Here is a 20,105-nt window from a genome sequence, read left to right as displayed (position 1 = left end):
AGCTGCTCGATGATGTTCCAGATGACAGCATGGTTCTCATTATACGAGTGCTGGGCAGGAGTGGTGGGGTTGCAAAGGGGAGTCAGCAGCCAGATGCAGAGTGGATAGCCTTTGTCTCTGAGCAGCCACACTCGGGTTTGATGTGGTGGCTGGAAGATTGCTGGCACACTGGACTGACGCAGGATGAAGGCATCATGACTGCTGCCGGGATAGTGGGCATTGACTGTCAGGATGCGCTGGGTGTGGTAGCATTTGCAGTTATGGAAGATCTCAGGATTGGTATACGGCACCCGCAAAGTCACATGGGTGCAGTCGATGGCGTCCTGCACCATGGGAAAGCCTGCTATCCTGGCAAAGCCACATGCACGCTCCTGCTGCTTCTCTGTGTTCAGAGAGAAGACAACATAGTCCCTTTTCCTGGTGTAGCGAGCCTCAGGGACCTCCCAGATGCAGCGATGGACAGCGAACTGGGAGATGTTAGCTATGTCTCCTGCTGTAGACTGGAATGCTCCGCTGGCGAATAAATTGAAGGCCGCAGTGACCTTGAGGGCCACTGGGAGAGCCAGGTTAGCCCTGTTTGGAGCCTGCAGGAGGTGGCAGAGTTCTGTGACCACCTCCCTGGTGAAGCGGAGCCTCCTAATACACTGTTCCTCGCTTAAGTGGAGATAAGAGAAGTGCTCTTGGAAGACCCTAGGTGGGTAAGGTCTCCTGTTGAAAGCCCTCTTCCTCCTCCCTTCTCCTCTTCTTCACTGCCTCCGGTCCCCCTCCCGAAGATACTCTAGCGCGAGGGGTCTGCCAATAGAGCCGCCATGACTGTGAGCAAGTGGTGTGAGCAGAAGCCTTTAAATAAGAATGAAGATGTTCTCCACTTGCACCAACACTCCCTGTTGCCTTAGGGACTTAAAACAAGTTTAGAAAACTGCAAGAGTTGCAGAAAGTTACACAGAGCCAGTCAAACTGAAAAAGCATGTCAGCTGCAAGTTGTTGCTGATGATCCCTTTAAATAGCACTGCTAAAAATCAGCAGACCGGATAACAGCATTAGTGTCTTGATCTGAGCTGCTAAATGCTGCAAGTGAGGGTGAATATTTTTCTGTGCTGCACCAAAATAACCATTGGATTTTCCATAGACAGAAGATGAGACTTTAGCCTAGAAATAATCGTTGGTGATTATCGTTATTGGGCTATACTTTATTCAGTTCACATCTGGATAGAAGAAATTTATTTTTTACATATTCACGTGACGTGGGCATCGCTGGCAAGGCCAGCATTTACTGCCCATTCCTAATTGCCCTTGAGAAGGTGGCGGTGAGCCGCCTTCTTGAACTGCTGCAGTCCGTGTGGTGAAGGTACTCCCACAGTGCTGTTAGGGAGGGAGTTCCAGGATTTTGACCCAGCGACAATGAAGGATCGGCGATATACTTCCAAGTCAGGATGGTGTGTGACTTGGAGGGGAACTTGGAGGTGGTGGTGTTCCCATTCACCATTTACATCTTATACCAGTTTAGCTAGTTGAAAAGTATGAAAGCTACATATTACAGGTGGGTCCCTTTTGTTAATTGTTATGGAGTTAGATTGCACAGAAATTTTAGAGAATAATGGCACATTCCTGCAATCTTGATTTGGGTCAGTTAACCCTGAATTTGTAAAGAGGAAAAGGTACCCCTTTACTTCTGTTATTTTTTCTAAAATTTTAATACTTTATGTTTCTGTTTTGCAAGGCTTCTGAAGTCAATGTCCAGTTTAGAGGTTGAGCCCATTTTGAATAATTGCTCTCTGAAATCGTTGAAAATGGATTGAGTAGCTATTTTTCCAGTCAATCAGGGATCAGGTGTGCAAAGACTAACATGGTTGCATCAGATATGTAAGTGGGTCAACTTGTGATGTAAGTTCCAACCATCAAAATAAAGGACAACTGCTCAACAGGTTTTTTCATCAGCAGTCCACTAGTCAATGAATCGATAATTCATTGGTGTTCTGAGAGTTAAGCTGGAAAAATATTCACTGTCACTAAACTATCTCAATAAGGCTATCTCTGGCTGCAATACAAAAGTATGTTAAAATGAGTGGCAAGTCTTATGTGGCTGCCCTGTAAATATACAATAAAATAAAACTCTATGTTATTGCAGCTTAAGTCATGTGAAAGAAAGGCACATTAGCTCAAAATATGTGATTCAATTGTGTTCTCTATCAGCATGTGCCATAACCCCAAAATTAAACCCAAATGTTACAAAGCTAAATAAAGTTACTGTTACAAGCGTCCCACTTGAAAGTATTGCTTAACTAAGCAATTATACCACAAAATCAAAGAAAAGTTCAAAATTTTCCTGGTGATAGCATATAACAACATACTTTCTGCCTATTGCAAACATCCTACCTCTGGATAGCCGGGCCCACTTTTCATCTAGACATCTTGGATCAAAAGTTTTCTTTAACTTTTTAGAAGTCCCTGTTCAAAAAAAGAGATAGTTACATGATCGAAGACTTGAAACACAACAAAACATTAGTAAAATATAGTACACATTGCATACCATTTTCCTTAATGTTATCTAATTAACACCGTTCTCTAGCAGCTCATCTACCAGATTCTGCCATAATTTTCTACATCTTGTGATTCTTTTAGCTACTGTTAATCTATAGCTCTAAAGTCCAGCTCTGGAAAAGCACCTTGATCGCACTGGCCCCATATTTGCTTCACATTATCGAAGAGTGTTTGGCACTGAAATAGCATTTGTACTCACGGAAATTGGGGCACATTCCATTTCCCCCAGGTTTCCACTTCATAATGGCTGCACTCTATCAGATCTAGGGCCTTCTGGCAGTGTGTGTGCCAACGCGGTTGGGAACTCATTATAATATATTGATGTAGAAGTGCCTAAGTCCTATTTTTAGCATCCCCATTACCCCAAGGATAATTCATGATGAGAGAAAAGAGTCATACCCTGCTGCCAGCATCAGCTGATATTGGTGTGTGTTGTACTTTGGAGCCTGCAGTCTGGAGAAGCTTTAAAAACTAACTTCTGAACTTACAAGAGAACTTTTATAGCAGGTTTCTTTGCTTTGCACCTGGGAAAAGTTAATGCTGCCTCTGACAGCCTGAAGGTTCGTGAGACCACTGAGAAATGTTTGCACCCACACAAAGTATACGTTCTGAGTTACACCGATTCCCAATAGGAATTCCCTTGTGGGTTATTATGACAGAGGAGGAGGAAAAGCACAAGATAGAGGAAAGGAGAGTGAGATAGTATTTAAAAAAGAGGCACCTCACAAGATATTACCACTTCCCCACAAAGAACCTACAAGACACACGGATCTTATAACGATCTTAGTCCGGCACTCTGCATGAGAAGAGTCTGCTTCACCAAGGAGGCTATAGGAGAACATTACTACCTTCTGCATGAAGACCAGCAACCAAGACAGTCTGGACAGCTCTGCCTGTAGCAGTAAAAGTTACATGGCACTCAAGTTTTATGCCAGCAGCTCCTTTCAAGGAGTCACATGGTTTTGTATAGTATCACCGATGGTGCCAGCCTTGTCAAAACATTTGTCAACTCACTGAGACCACTTTTAGGGTTAGGAATCATAGGGTAAATATTCAGTATCGACCATTTTGGGGTGCTAACGTCACCTGAGTGTTAACTTTAGCGCCCGGCGCTAATTCGCGCTGACGACCGTAAATTGAGTTTTAGCGCCCCAAGAGGGAAGTGGAGCACTAAATCAGAGAGTGGGGCAGGGACTTCAGCAGTGCTGCACACTGGGCCGTGCAGCGCTGCCGTGTTCACAGGCTCCTACCCTCCCTTAAAGGGAAGGGCCATCGCTGCAGACTCTGCAATTTAAAAAGTACCTACCTGGACCAGCAAGACAGCCGCGATCCCGCACGATCAGCCCGGCACTCAAGCAGAGTGCCGGGCTAATCGATCGCGGGCAGCAACCTGCGAAAAAACCTGGAACAACAAAGGTAAGTTTTTTTTACTTAACTCGGCCAGCTCGCCTTTAATTATTGCCCCTGAAGCGGCCGGCCGCCCGATGCAAGCCTCTTGCAGCTGTCGGTGTTTTCAAACGGCACTGCTGCAAGGGGCGGAAGTCAATTTAGGGTCCGGGGCACTACTGGGGCGATGCACACGGCGATGACGTCATGATCTCCGGGCGAAGGAGATCAGGGCACAATGCCGTAGCGCCACCACACAAACTCCCTGCCGAATATGGCGGGATGCGATGTCAGCGCCGTGTCCGGTCACGAAGCCATTTGCGCCCGGTTAGCGCCGGGCACTAACGGGAGGCGTAAAGACACCCAACTTCACCCCCATAGAATCATAGAATGGTTACAGCACAGGAGACCATTTGGCCCGTCGAGCCCGTGCCGGCTCTCTGCAAGAGCACTTCAGCTAGTCCCACTCCCCCGCCCTTTCCCCGTAGCCCTGCAAAGTTTTTTCCTTCAGGTACTTATCCAATTCCCTTTTGAAAGCCATGATTGAATCTGCCTCCACCACCCTTTCAGGCAGTGCTTTCCAGATGCTAACCACTCGCTGTATAAAAGTTTTTCCTTATGTCGCCTTTGGTTCTTCTACCAATCACCTTAAATCTGTGTCCTCTGGTTCTCTACCCTTCTGCCAATGGGAACAGTTTCTCTCTATGCACTCTGTCTAGACCCCTCATGATTTTGAACACCTCCATCAAATCTCCTCTCAACCTTCTCTGCTCTAAGGAGAACAACCCAGCTTCTCCAGTCTATCCACATAACTGAAGTCCCTCATCCCTGGAACCATTCTTGTAAATCTCTTCTGCACCCTCTATAAGGCCTTCACATCCTTCCTATATTGCGGTGCCCAGAATTGGACACAATACTCCAGTTGACTTCGGACCAGTGTTTTATAAAGGTTCATCAAAACTTCCTTGCTGTTGTGCCTCTATTTATGAAGCCCAGGATCCCATATGCTTTTTTTAACCAGTTTCTCAACCTGCCCTGCCACCTTCAACAATTTGTGCACATATACCCCAGATATCTCTGTTCATGCACCCCCTTTAGAATTGTGCCCTTTAGTTTATATTGCTTCTACTCGTTCTTCTTACCAAAGCGTATCACTTCGCACTTTTCTGCGTTAAATTTCATCTGCCACCTGTCCGCCCATTCCACCAGCCTGTCTGTCCTCCTGAAGTCTATCACTATCCTCCTCAATGTTCACTATACTTCCAAGTTTTGTGTCATCTGCAAATTTTGAAATTGTGCCCTGGGCACCCAAGTCGAAGTCATTAATAAAGATCAAGAAAAGCAGTGGTCCTCATACCGACCTCTGGGGAACACCACTGTCTACCTTTCTCCAGTCCGAAAAACAACCGTCACCATTGTTTCCTGTCACATAGCCACCTTCTCTGTTACCTCATCAAAAAACACAATCAAGTTAGTTAAACACGATTTGCATGTAACAAATCCATGCTGGCTTTCCTTAATTAATCCACACTTTATTTTGTCTCGGACTATCGTTTCTAAAAGATTCCCCACTACTGAGGTTAAATTGACTGACCTATAGTTGCTAGGTTTTCCTTACACCCATTTTTGAACAAGGGTGTAACATTTGCAATTCTCCAGTCCTCTAGCACCACCCCCGTATCTAAGGAGGATTGGAAGATTATGGCCAGTACCTCCACAATTTCCATCTTTACTTCCCCCAGCATCCTAGGATGCATCCCATCCGGTCCTGGTGACTTATCTACTTTAAGTACAGCCAGCCTTTCTAGTACCTGCTCTTTATCAATTTTTATCCTATCCAGTATCTCCTCCTCTTTCACTATGACTTTGGCAGCATCTTCTTCTTTGGTAAAGACAGATGCAAAGTACTCATTTAGTACCTCAGCCATGCCCTCTGCCTCCATGCGTAGGTCTCCTTTTGGGTCCCTAATTGGCCCCACCACTCCTCTTATTACCCGTTTACTATTTATGTGCCTATAGAAGACTTTTGGATTCCCTTTTATGTTAGCTGCCAATCTATTCTCATACTCTGTCTTTGCCCCTCTTATTTCCTTTTTCACTTCCCCTCTGCACTTTCTATATTCAGCCTGGTTCTCACTTGCATTCTCAAACTGACATCTGTCATATGCCTCCTTTTTCTGCTTCATCTTACTCTCTATCTCTTTCGCCATCCAGGGAGCTCTGACTTTGGTTGCCCTACCTTTCCCCCTCATGGGAATGTACCTCGACTGTGCCCGAACCATCTCCTCTTTAAAGGCAGCCTATTGTTCAGTTACAGTTTTGCCTGCCAATCTTTGATTCCAATTTACCTGGGCCAGATCCATTCTCAACCCACTGAAATTTGCCTTCCTCCAATTAAGTATTTTTACTCTAGATTGCTCCCTGTCCTTTTCCATAGCTAATCTAAACCTTATGATACTATGATCACTGTTCCCTAAATGTTCCCCTACTGACACTTGCTCCACTTGACCCACCTCATTCCCCAGAACCAGATTCAGCAATGCCTCCTTCCTTGTTGGGCCAGAAACATACTGATCAAGAAGTTCTCCTGAACACATTTCAGAAATTCTTCCCTCTCTCTGCCCTTAATACTAATACTATCCCAGTCTATATTAGGATAATTAAAGTCCTCCATTATCACTACTCTATAGTTCTTGCAGCTCTCTATAATTCTACTGCAAATTTGCTCCTCTATATCCTTCCCACTAGTTGGTGGCCTATAGAATACACCTAGTAGTGTAATGGCACCTCTATTGTTTCTTAACTTTGACCAAATAGATTCTGTCCTTGACCCCTCCAGGACATCCTCTCTCTCCAGCACTGTACTATTCTCCTTAATCAATACTGCCACCCCACCTCCTTTCTTTCCTTCCCTATCTTTCCTGAATATATCCAGGAATATTTAGTACCCAATCATGCCCTTTTTTGAGCCAGGCCTCCGTTATTGCCACATCATATTCCCATGTGGCTATTAGCGCCTGCAGCTCACCAACCTTCGTGCGTTTACACACATGCACTGTAAACCTATCTTAGACCTTCTTGTATTCTCTCTTAGTCTGACCCCACCTAATACCGTGCTATTTATTACTCTAGTGCTATCTGTCTCTCCCAATCCTTTGTGCACCTTGATTCTCCTTTCTAATGCTACATCCTGGTGCCCATCCCCCTGCCAAATTCATTGAAACCCTCCCCAGCAGCACTAGCAAAACCGCCACAAAACCCGGAGCTTGAGCTCTTCCAGCTGACAACACTTCCTGCACACGTGGTTATCCAGGACACGGGAAGCGTCCTGGAGTTCCCATATGGCACAAGATGTGCATTCCATGGACTGAGGTGCCGGTGCCCTGCCATGCCTCTATTTAATAGAGTATTGTGTTGACATGTTAATGTTGAACAGAAAGTGTTCTTAACCAATCAATATAAAAGTGCTAAAGGCTATTTGCATTACAGCTACGAGCATTCATCAGTAAATCACAAACTAACTAAACACAAATCAAAGGGAATTTCTTAAATAATGAGGCACAGTTGGCTGACACCATTTTAAACAGACCACTGTGCATTTTAGTCTGGCTGATGGGGAAGGGATGGTAAGGTAGGGGGATGGAATGAGAATTGCCACCTCTTTTAATTCTGGATGCACTAAATCCATCTCCGTGTTCACCACCACTTCTGCATAGCTCATACTCTTCTTGTCGCTCAATAAATTCACGCAGTTTTTGAATTTGATGGTCCATTTTCCTTTCAAATGATTCTTGCTTCTATCAAAATAAGATATATTATCATATGGATGCATTGTAGATAGACTTGTGACATTTATATTTATTGAAAAACATGCCAATATATTAACCGGGAATATTTAGAAGAACCATCATTTTGTTCCATTTCCTCCCTCTCAACATTTGTCCAGCCAATGGACACAGATATTGAGTTAATGGGATAATATAATTGTGGCTTTTGGCTTGATGTTGCAGAAGACAGCCTTGAGTGGTTTGGTAAGGACCATTTTCTATGGTAGTTTTTCACCCCTCTGCTCTACATCAAGAAGTCCCAGCCAAATCTGACCGATTAGCTTTCTAATGGAAGCTTAAGTGTAAATGTCAATCCAGAGTGCCATCGGAACTTGGATACTTTAGCTGTGTAACCAACATTCTATTACAGTATAAGTATATTTAAGAGGAACGTTTAAGGAGAATACCTGTTGAAGGTAGGCTCCATAAATATACAACATTAGTCAATCTTGCATGGAACTGCACACAGAGTCAAGACTAAGTGCAGTATTGAAGTCAAGCAGGGTTAATGGGGAGAAGTACAATGGGATAAAGGGAGGAAAGTGAATGAGAAAGAAGCAGATGAGGGGAGAAGGCAAGGAGTGGGGAAGGGGTTAGGGGTTGAGGAATGTAAAGAGGAGTAGGGTAGGGGACAGGGTAGATGGAGAACAGGAGGTGAAGGGCTTGGGGTGGAAGAAGGGCAGTAGGGGAAGAGGACACGGGAGGAGGGCATGGAGGAGGGGGAACAGGGAGGCTGATTGGGGATGGGTTAGCATGGGAAGGGAATGTGGCCTTGATTTGTTTATCTTCCTTCCCCTAAGGCCCCAAATTTCTTCTCAGTTGGGCAGAGTGGTGTGAGCTAAACCTTCTCTCTCCTGAGTTGATGTCACCATCCATCACCCCAAGCACTGCCTTTCTTCTCTGGAGGAGGGTGGGGAGGTTGGGCTTCCTCTCAGGCCCAATTTCCATCTTGGCAGGCAAGGTCCTTTTATTCTCTTTAAAATGTCTGACATACAAACTGGCCAGAACACGATCTGCAAGAGAATTGCTCAAAGGCGGTCAGTAAGTGGATATTAAAGAAATGCAAGATTTTCCAGAAAGGGACGGAAAAGTTTTAGTTTAGGGTGTTGGTCGGGGTGGGGGTCACCTGAAGCTTTGCTAAAGGTCTGGTTCGGCTTCTGGAAGTTGGCCATTGTCATTCACTCTCCGCGGCAAACACACTGGCCTAGAAATTGGGTATAGCCCCGCTTGAGGTGTTAGAACTGGCGCTGCGCAAAGTTTATAGCCAGACGAAACTTATCGCCGCCTGGCGCAATATTGGGTTGCATCGCCCCCAAAGGTGATTGAGGCGCGAATTCAGACGTTGCACGGGCCTCCTAAGGCACAAAACTTCTGACGCGACCCAATATCGGCGCGGACGGGTGCAGCGCAGGTGATCTCAAATACCGATAACCACGAGACTTCCAGGTGCCAGCCGGCTCTTAAAGGGGTGGGTCAGTCAGCCTCAGCTTCCACACTCATCGCCCTGTAGGCCTCAGAATCGGCACACGCCCTTCTCTGGCGCAAAAAACTTGGTCAAGATGGAGAAGGTGAGACAGAGAGCAGAGCGCTTCAGCACTGAGGCTCTGGAGCAGTTGGTGGCCGCAGTGGAGCGCCGTCGAGATGTTCTCTATCCTGACAATGGCAGGAGGCCGAATCAAAAGGACTACCGCCGAGCTTGGAGGGATGTTTGTCAGAGGGTCAACTCCAGCAGCATGGCGACCAGGAGCCCTGTTCAGTGCAGGAAGAAATTCAACGACCTCACTCGGGTCGTTAGGGTGAGTGGTGTTTATGCAAACTTCTGATTCCCTCCATCTGCACCTGACTTCATGGCTACAGGGTGTGCGATGCCCCAATGGGCACACACATGCACATTTGACTCAAGGCGTCATTTAAGGGCTCTTGCACCATGGAGGGCATAAGATGATCGCTCAGGGCATCATGTAAGGGCTCTTGCACCATGGGGGGCATGAGATGATCACTCAGGGCATCATGTAAGGGCTTTTGCACCATGGGGGGTATGAGATGATCACTCAGGGCATCATGTAAGGGCTCTTGCACCATGGGGGGCATGAGATGATCACTCAGGGCATCATGTAAGGGCTCTTGCACCATGGGGGGCATGAGATGATCACTCAGGGCATCATGGAACAGAACTTCCCCTTCTTTCCCCTGCAATCCAAGCTGGCGACGATTCGCAAGGACCAGTTTCGAACCGGTGGAGGACCTCCACAAGTGGTCACTCTGACGGATCTCGAGGAGAGAGTGCATCAGATTCTTGGAGGACGTCTGAGTGGTCCTGTTACCACTGCAGCTGCCGACCCCATTGTCGACAGCGATGGTAAGGATCTCACCTTTTTCAGCTGTCTCCTTCCACTTGGTCCCCCCGCCAGCATGCTTTCTCACTGTGGAGCCATGTCATAGCCTTGCCGCAATCTGGCATGCCTTGCTGCCAACCTGTCCTTTTGCTAAAGCCACTCTTCCACCTCCCTACTTTCAGATGCTGCATCACCAGCTCGGGATCCGGGCCCTGAAGCTGCCAGTGCCAATGGCTCCGGAGGCAATGATCAGGAGGAAGCCGCACCATCCGTTCCAGCCGCAGGGGAGCCAACACATCTGCAGACTGGGGATAGTAGCTCCCTGGAGGAGAGGGGGGCGGGTGCTCTGATGAGGAGCCAGTTGCCGGAACAAGCGGCCTGCATCAACGCAAGGTGGGTAGGCAAGTTCGGGCACCGGCTCCCCGGAGGGCGAGGCAGGGAGCGATGACTGCTGCACAGAGTGCAGAGGAGGTGCGTAGCCTGGCTGAAATGAGTACCCAGGCCCGGCTCAGGCACACTGAGCTTATGGCTGCAGTGGGGAGAATGCCTCAGTCGATAGAAACACTGGCAAAGAGTGTGCTGGACTTTGGCGCTGCAATGGAGAGGACTGTCCAGGGCTTCGGGGCAGCAATGGAGAGGACTGTCCAGGGTTTCGAAGCCGCTACGGAAAGGACTGTTCAGAGCTTCGGACAATCCCTGGAAAGGTCTGTCCAGGGCTTGTCCAAGGCAGTGGAACGGTCTGCTCCGGCCTTGTCCGAAGCAATGGAGAGAACTGTCCAGGGCTTCTCCGAAGCACTGGCACCTGCCACACAGGTCCTCACTGCTGCCACGCAGTCACTTGCTGGCCTCGTCCAGACCCAGATTGGGGCAACGCGAACTCTCACTGCTGCCACCCTATCTGCATCAGCTAGGATCACCCTGGGCCCTTCCAGTACCACACGAGGCCAGGAATCAGTGGAGCAGTTGCTTGTGGCGGTGGAGCCGAGCCGGTCCCCTCCGAGAGCCAGTGTGTCGTCTGACCATGGTGCAGGTGTCCTCTCTCGGCAGGTGACCATTGCTCATGCCACCGCTGGAACGTCTGCAGTGCAGCTGCCACCACCTGCAGTGCACACTGCTTCCAGCCATGGCCAGATCAAGCAGCCAGCCTCCGCACCCTCCAAGCCCAGAGGTCGTCCAGGCCGTCCATCAGGGGCTTCTGTGATTCCAGACAGTCACCAGGCGTCCCCCAGCCTTGACCCCGCCACTGGGGTTCAATTACGTAGGAGCAGCAGGGAGGGAAGGGGCCGACCGCGAAAGAGAAGTCGGTCTCCATCAAGGGGCCAGCAGTAGAGGGAGTTGCTGAGACGTTTCTTCCTCCAAATTCAAGGACGCCCTCACCTGTTGTGATTGTTTGTGATGGTTTGTTTAGTTTTGCGGCTTTGCTAGAGAGTTGACTGTTATTTTGTTAGTTATGGTTTCTGTTGACATGACGTTGTTATGCTGGAAGGAAGCACTTTTTTGACAATAAAGATTTTTTTTTATTTACAATGGTACTCGTAACTATTTACACTCATGGTGGACTTCCTAGGCTTTGAACAATCCGAAGTGCGCAGGACGAATGACAGCCATCATTCCGTCAGAGGGGCCTAGAACTGAGTCCTTATGAGCCTCTGACGGACGGCCCTTCCACTTTCAGGAGCCCTCCCATCTTCCTCCTCCTCCTCCTCCTTGTCCGCATGCTCCTCCTCCTCCTCCTCATCCGCCTGCTCTTCCTCCTCCTCCTCCTCCTCGTCCGCCTGCTCTGCTGGACCTTGAGGGTCGGCTGGCATTGGCTGGGTTCGTCGAATGGCCAAGTTGTGGAGCATGCAGCAGACAACGACGATGCGACCCACTTGCTCCGGCGAGTACTGCAGGGCTCCCCCCGAATGGTCCAGACAGCGGAAACGCTGTTTGAGCACACCAATAGTGTGCTCGACAATGTTCCTGGTCGCCTGATGGCTGCTGTTGTAAAGCTCTTCTGCCAGGGTGGCGGGCAAACGGAGTGGGGTCATGAGCCATGGGCAGAGAGGATAGCCCTTGTCGCCCAGAAGCCAGCCTCGTGGGTGAGCCGGGCCCTCAAAAAGGTCAGAAACTGAGGTCTGCCACAGGATGAACGCATCGTGGCTGCTCCCAGGGAATTGTGCGTTGACTGCCATTATCATCTGGCGGTGGTCACAGACCAGCTGGACATTGAGGGAGTGGAACCCCTTTCGGTTGCGGAACTCCTCTGGATTCTGCAATGGCGCCCGCAAAGCCACGTGTGTGCAATCTATGGCCCCCTGTACCATGGGGAAGTCCGCAATAGCAGCGAAGCCCTGCGCGCGCTTCGCCTGCTTCTCCAGGGTCACAGGGAAGGTGATTAATTGACGCCTCCTTCTATAGAGGGCAGCTGTCACTTGCCGGATGCAACAATGCACTGCAAATTGTGTTATATTCGCGATGTCCCCAGTGGCTGACTGAAAGGATCCGCTTGCGTAAAAGTTCAGGGCAACAGTCACTTTGACGGCAACCGACAGAGAGGTCCTGCACCGTAGACGCGGCTGCAGATCCTCAGCAAGCAGGTGGCACAGCTCAGTCACAACCTCCTTACCGAATCTGAGCCTTCGCAGATACTGCTCCTCGGACATGGTAAGGTATGACACCTGCTGCCTGAAAACCCTCGCAGCGTATCGTCGGATTGGCCGACCTCCATTGCCCCTCCTCCTTCTGGCCAATCCCGGCCCTCTCTCCCACCGTCTCTGTGCCCCTTCCAAGTGTCCGGCCATGAGGACGTTCCCCTCCAAAGCAGCTCCCATTGCTATGCCAGACAGGCAACACACAGTAATGTCTAGCGCTCCAACTGCTCCGGACAGGCCTGCAGGTCCCAAGTCTTCGAAGGCTAAATCCGAAAAATAGTGTGCAACAGTAGTTCACCAACTCTCTCCAGCAACGAACAGAATGAACAGGCCAAGTGCCTGCAGCTTTTATACTAGAGCTGTCCCCTTTAAATAGCGCCCCCCGACTCCGAGAAGGGCCTGGGAACGTTCCATCCAACTGTCACTAAAAGCGCCAGGCGGAAAGGTTCCGGGCACCACCGAATATCCGGTCAGGGGCGCCAAAAAGGCGTTGCACACTGAAATGACGTCATTAACTGCCTGCGCACGCGGGCGCGCGCTAAGAGTTAGCGCTGGCGCTAAATGGATACGCAATATGGGAGGTGTCGCTATCTTCATTGCGCCCGCCCGAACATTGGGTAACGCCCCAATTCTTGGGCTCTTTAGGCGCTAATCGCTGGCGCAACCAACCGAATTTCTAGGCCACTGTTTCAGAAATACCAGGTGACCATGCGTGGAACTTCAGAAGGATTTACAAAAGTTCATTTGCAACATCAACAACTGCTGTTTTAGCTTCATTACCATGAAATTTACAGCATCACCTGCAGTTTGAACTGGTACTGCAACTACATGCTGACACTTTAGGCCCGATATTTGCGGGGAGGCAGGAAGGATGCGGGAAAGCACGGTAGTGTGGGGAAAACCCAGCAAGGCTGGGAAGGCGGAGGTCCTGCCAGATTTAACGACAGGACCTTGTTATAATTTATTTCTTCCATTTCCCGCTCAGCAGCTGGCCAAACTAACAGCCTGGCCCGCTGTTGGGCAGGAAAAACAGTGGCAGGAGGCCGCAGCCAGAGACCCTGGGGGATGGTTCCTGGTAATCGAGAGGGAGAGAGATACAGATTGGGGCTTGGTGCAGGAGGAGGAAGAGTGTGTTAATTGGGAGGGAGAGAGCTACAGATCGAGGCTTGTGGGGGGAGGGGGAGGTCGGCAATTACGGCAGGGGGAGAAAAAGGCCGCGATCGGCAGAAGGGAGGCCAAAGGCTTCCTTGAGGGTCCTGGGGGAGCACTTCTGCTATAAGAAGCACTTACCTTCTAGAGCTTGCAGCCCCCACCTCAATTTCACTGCTGGCTTTCCTGAGCCCTGGGAAAGCCAGCCAACAACTGTTAAATTTAAATCTCGCTCCCAATTGCACTGTGTGAGCCTGATTTAAATATGTTAATGAAGTGTTCCACCCCTCGAGGGCGGGACACTTGCACTGCATGGAACCCGCAGCCATATAAATAGCAACGACCCTCTCCTGCCCATCATGGGGGTGGGGTAGTTAATATTGAGACCAATGGTTCTTTCTATAGATAGAGCCTGACATTTGCGTACACTTCCTGTCTACAAAACCTTACTGAACTCTTGTCAAATTTTTGCCACTTTTATATAGATTTTTTTCCATTATAAATTACCATGTCCATATTTATGATATGAGCCTGTCACTGTGACCTGTGGTGCTACTACAGCATCTCAGTTTTGCAGCTCCCAGATTTTCAGCCTGTACTGCACAGAAACTCTGCTTCCTAAATAACTCTATTTTGCTATTTAACTATAAATAATATCAAATTAACGTATTGTATAAATATAAGGGAAGAATGTATAATTTTAATGTAGGGGCTGAATTACATCTGTATATCCTAGTCCAATTATTTCCTGCCCTCTAACTTCCCTCCCCCCTCCCTTTACCTGAAGGTTACATTTGTTTTTTGACTCAAATGTGCAAAGCCACAGGAAATCAACTCGTTTATTATGAAAAATTTAGTGTGTGGCATATTTCCTATTCACAAACATTACTTCCTTTTGTCGTAATTTTTGGTCACACTTTTCTTTGAACGTTTACAACTGCAAATTGATTTCCCATTCAATGGTATCAGCCTTGGCTCAGTGGTAGAATTCTAATCTCTGACTCATAAGATAGTGGGCTCAAGCCCTACTCCAGAGACTTGAACTCATAATCCAGGCTGACAGTTTAATGAAGTACTGATGGAGAGCTGCACTGTTGGCCGTTTTTCGAATGAGACGTTAAAAAGATCCCATGGCACTATTCAACAAAGAGCAGGAGAGTTCTCCTTAGTGAGTGTCTTGGTCAATATCTATCCCTCAACCAACATCACTATAAAAAAGATTGGGTCAGACGGTGCTGACAAAATAACGGCATGTTAACAACGCACACTGCTATTAATGTGCAAATCGGCCAGCAAGTTCAGGGGATTAAGAAATATGCCATGAGTTGTGAATCTCCAGAACTTGCTGGTTGATTTACGCTGCTCCACCAGTTGCTTCCTACAAACAGCACCTCATCCTTAGCCTTTCTGTTATTTTTAAGAACTTGCTGGATTTGTACTATAATTGTCCTTTAAAATTGCCACAGAAATTTAAGTCTGGTAGTTAACAGCACAAGTACCTTTTTAACAATGTGATAATTGTTAATGCAGTGCCAATCAACTTCTCTGGCCCAGAAATTGAACAATTTAAACTGTGGAGTCTCATTCCTTCAGGTGGTAAATTGTTGTTAGAGATTTTAAAAATGTCAAATCTTTATTTTTTTATTTCTATTCATTTCTGCCTCTTTTAATCTAATCTTTCTTTCCCGCTCTTTATTTCTTTTTCTGTACTTGATTTGACTCATTCATCCACTCTAATTCCCCTTCCTTTTCAGTCATTCCTCTGTTTCTTTCTGAATCCTCAAATCTCATCAGATAAGAAGATAAACTATTGGTCCCAGATGTCCCATTGCCCTTTGAGTTGAAGGGTGCAGAAAAAAATCTAACTGACCAGGTACGTGGCGAGATGCCCCACTCCAGCCCATATTTGGTCATATTGCTGTTTCTGAGACCTTGCCATGCACAAATGGTCTGTCACATTTCCCTATTTTACAACAGTGACTATACTTTAAAAGTACTTCATTCGCTGTAAAGTGCTTTTGAGGATGTTTAAGGCACTATATAAATGCAAGACCTTTCCTTTCCTTAATTTTGCTAACATCGGTCACAATGTTGTTACAGACACTGGCCACCTGGTGTTTTTGTGTAGCAAGTTTCTGAAGTCTTTCCCAACTTTGTTACCACCTTGTGTGTATATATAAATATGTAAAAACAACTTATATTCATCAACTGACTATGGGAATGCTTCATGTTGACACAGGATCAGAAAATCTTTGGCCTAGAAATTCGGTAGGCTTAGCGCCGCATTTGAGGCGCTAGAGGGCCTGGCGCCGGAGTTATGGCTAGTTGAGAAATTCCCTGGGGCCCTAAATCGGCGTTGCACCGGTAGCGCTGCGCCGGCACCGATGATGTCATCGGTGTGCGCAGCGTCCCGGTTGCCGTGGTAACCCGGCCCCAAGCCGAAATTCAGTTGCGCCCGCCTCGCCCGTGGCAGGCGCAACTAAGACTCTGGCAACAGAGTCTTCCCCCAGTGTGCGCCGGCGCATAAAGGTGGAGCGGCGGCCGGCCGCGTTCCCGGCGGCCGCCTGCCCGCACCTCCCTTCCCGGACTCCTGCATTCCCCCCCCGCGGCCCTGATCAGTGTCTCATGCGAGCCCGGCACTTCCCCGAGGTGCCGGGCTCAGATGTCGGGTCAATCCGCCGGACAGTTGTCGGCTGCAGGCAGCTCCTCCTTAACAGGAGGAGGAGGCCTGCAGTTCCCCCGCCTGCCGCACCGCATCGGGTGCCGCAGCGGGGGATTAGCGCCGGGAAACCCAAGTTCACGCCCGTTTTGAGGCGCTAAAGGAGGGTTTTAGCGCCCGCCACCGTCTGGGCCCGGCGCACCCGAATTTTCGTCGGGCGCTGCCGCATTACCGCTGGCGCAAACTTTCTGGCGCTACAGCCCTGGCAAGACCAGAACCCAATTTCTAGGCCTTTGTGTCCTTAAATTCATATCGCCACCGTTAAGAGCAAAGAAACCCCCAAAAACTTATCCACTGAAACATACCTTTCTAGCCTTCTCTTCCTTTGCTCTTCTCTTTTCCAGATTAAATTCACTCTTTACATCTTCTTCAAGTCGCATCAAAACTGATCTCTCCTTGATATTCAATTCCTGATTAACGCAATGAAACAGAAAGTCATAACTATTCAGTGGTAATTTTTTGTACCTGTTGCATTTGTTCATTTCTGATGCAGCTGCACAGATGTGGCAAATAGACAAAAGTGGAAGATTTGAGCTTGAAGAGGAGGAACTAACACATTTAGTCAATGTGTTGTATATGAATTTTAGTCTGCCATAGATATCTGCTCAGGTTCAGTGATGCCAGTCACTCCCTTAAGCAATTTGGTTGCCTACTTTTCCTTCAACAGCAGTTGACTCCCACTGCCCTGTATCTGCTAGTATGGTAATGGGACCCAGGAGTCTAACAATGCAGCTCTCTTGTGACCTGGGCCAGATTAAACAAGTGTACTCCTCTTTCCAAAAGCGGACTGAGTTAATAACAGGCAAGGTATTGATGGTTTGGTTTGTAAGTTGCTTTATTCCACGGTAGAGAGAACATTGATGAAATTCACTTGGTATAGTCAGTGCAATTTTTGTTCACACACTGTTAGAAAAAATAAAGAAGTACTCCACTAGCCTACTTCAGGGAATCCTTTCTTCACTTAAAATAGGATAACTTCTCACTCTGCTACCTGTCCCAACAACCAAGAAGCCACAGTTCTCTCCCCACAGCCTTTCTACTATCGTGAGGATTTCTGGTGTCTGTGTTGATTCTTAAAAGTCTCTCTTCAAAGACTAGCAGAAATAAAACAAATTTGTCAACACAAACGTATTAGATAGCTTCTGAATTAGCAGATATTGCTGCTGAATGGGCGATTGTTTGGGAACTCTTCAAAATAATGGTCCATCCTGCATTTAAAACACCCCTTCGCTGCCACTAGATTAATGGGACTGTCAGGAGCAGCTAACCATTTTTTGGCAAGTGAGTGCTTGAAACACATTTTAAGGCAGCTGATATCTGAGACCTATTCATGGGGAAAAGGGCCACAGATTCCCGAACCATAACAGCATAAAAAAATTATTAACTGTTCCATGGAAGTAGGAAATACCTATTGAATGATGGTGTTCCCAACATCTTCTGTTACCAAGGTGTTTAAGACACAAAATGTGACGTGTAATGTCACTCCGCCATTATTGACTCATTTTTAAAAATCCAACCCATATAAAAGTCAATGTGGAACCAGTAGAATAGATCCTGACCAACTTTCCACCGCTCCCCAACCTACTACTACCAAAAAGATAAAGTAAATTTCTGTCTTGTATGCATTATTCTCTTTATATCCTTTTAAAGCAAGATTAGAAACCTGTACTCTTTCTATTCGCACCTCTTGCTGAATATGGTGTACCAATTGTTTTGTATTTTGAGGTCCATCTTTGGATCCGTCTGCCAGAATAGCACAGCATCTCTGTTCTTTTATCAAGTTTTTGATCTTTTCTTCTGTTTGAAGCATGTTGAAATACCTTTTGGGAAAATATAGACGTTAAGATAAAGAAAGAAATAACTTACAGTTATAATGTGCCTATCATTAACTCAAGATGTTCCAAAACATTTCACAGCCAGTGAATTACTTTTTAAAGTGTAGTTACTGTTGCAATTTCGGCAAAAAACGTGGCCACTAATTTGTGCATAGCAAGGTTCCTCAAAGAGTGATAACATAAATAACCAGTTAATGTGTTTTGATGGTGTTAGTCGAGGGATAAGTATTACCTACACACCAGGATCTTTTCCACCTACCTAAGCAGGCAGACAGGGCATTAATTTAACTTCTCAGCTAAGATCTCACAGTTCGCCATTCATTGCTGCATCCGGGTGGTCACTGAACCTCTCTACACCAGGAGAAAGGACTACGTTGTTTTCTCTCTGAGCAGAGAGAAGCAGAACGAGCGCACATGTGGTTTTGCCAGGATAACGGGCTTCCCCATGGTGCAGGGCACCATCGACTACACCCACGTGAATTTGCAGGCGCCATATAACAGTCCTGAGATTTTCCGTAACTGCAAAGGCTGCCACTCACTTAATGTACAGTTGGTGTGCGACCACGCCCAGCGCATCCCGATGATCAATGCCCGCTATCCTGGCAGCAGCCATGATGCCTTCAGCCTGCGTCAGTCTGGTGTGCCAGCAATCTTCCAGCCACCACATCAAACTCGAGGGTGGCTACTCGGAGACAAGGGCTATCCGCTCTGCACCTGGCTGATGACTCCCCTCCACAACCTCACCACTTGTGCCCAGCACTCATATAATGAGAGCTATGCTTCCACCAGGAACATCATCAAGCAGACCATTGGGCTGCTGAAGCAACGGTTCCGCTGCCTTGACCGCTCGAGAGGAGCCCTCCAGTACACACACACCAGAGCAGGTGTCCCATTTCATGGTGGTCTGCTGCATGCTTCACAACTTGGCCATCATGAATGCACAGCCCTTGCCACCAGGGATTGTGGGACCACTTTAGGAGGTGAATAAGGGGGAGGAGGAGGAGGAGGAAGAGGAAGATGAGCAAGAGGAAGAGGACGAGGAGCGAGGGAGGAGGTAGGCAGCCAATCCCCCTTCAGCACGGGCTGTCTGTGAACACCTCATCAGACTTCGATTCCAGTGAATGAAACCCTAGATCTCCATTGCTCACCACATCCATATCATACCATCCCTCTGTCACAGAATATCACAGCATCCTCCTGGGCACAAAGCTGAAATGAGAGCCACCACAAAAGATTCCAAACAAAATTAATAGTTTCATCCAAAAACAATTGACACATATTTACACTTATAAGATAATAATCACCCTTGTGCCTGTCATTTGGGTGCCCTTTCCTGTCCTAGTGCTCCTACGAAGTGTTCCTCCAGTGGTTGCATCATGCTGGTGGAAGGCTGCTGAGTTTCCATGGGGGAGACTTCAGATGGCCTTGTAGGATGACCTCGAGCAGCTCTGGCCCTAGGAGGCGCGGCTGTAGACTGCACCACCTCGGCATGAGCAGCAGCAGACTGGGCTGGCTGGCTGACAGACAGCTGCAAGGGCAATGGCGGAGTGGCAGTGGTGGGAACAGGAATGTTGTCATCCTGAGAGAGGACAACAGGGTCCTGCTCCACTGACCCACTGCCACTCCCTCAGAATGGCGCCTCAGCATTCCTAGCAATCCGTTGGAGCGCAGATTGCTGG

General features: G+C 47.8%; 1 protein-coding gene across 2 annotated transcripts in view; it reads right to left on the bottom strand.

Moving 5' to 3' along the window:
- Positions 1–20,105, bottom strand: part of LOC147125075 (uncharacterized) — a 200,179-nt gene that overhangs the window by 116,610 nt on the left and 63,464 nt on the right. The window contains exons 6-9 of one of the 2 annotated variants that reach the window (XM_085997025.1): positions 18,276–18,411; positions 16,897–17,001; positions 7,586–7,724; positions 2,377–2,448 (exon numbers count right to left, since the gene is read on the bottom strand). In XM_085997025.1, the coding sequence (XP_085853151.1) occupies positions 2,377–2,448; positions 7,586–7,724; positions 16,897–17,001; positions 18,276–18,411 (452 nt within the window). Of the gene's footprint in view, positions 1–2,376; positions 2,449–7,585; positions 7,725–16,896; positions 17,002–18,275; positions 18,412–20,105 lie in introns of those variants that run through there. The other variant, XM_085997032.1, reaches the window with a different exon arrangement.

The sequence above is a fragment of the Somniosus microcephalus genome, chromosome 1, assembly GCF_052327205.1.
Source record: "Somniosus microcephalus isolate GS21.2 chromosome 1, FLI_Smic_1.0, whole genome shotgun sequence".
NCBI classification, from domain to species: domain Eukaryota; kingdom Metazoa; phylum Chordata; class Chondrichthyes; order Squaliformes; family Somniosidae; genus Somniosus; species Somniosus microcephalus.
The sequence above is the reverse complement of the archived record's forward strand: the minus strand, read 5'-3'. Positions and strand labels throughout refer to the sequence as shown.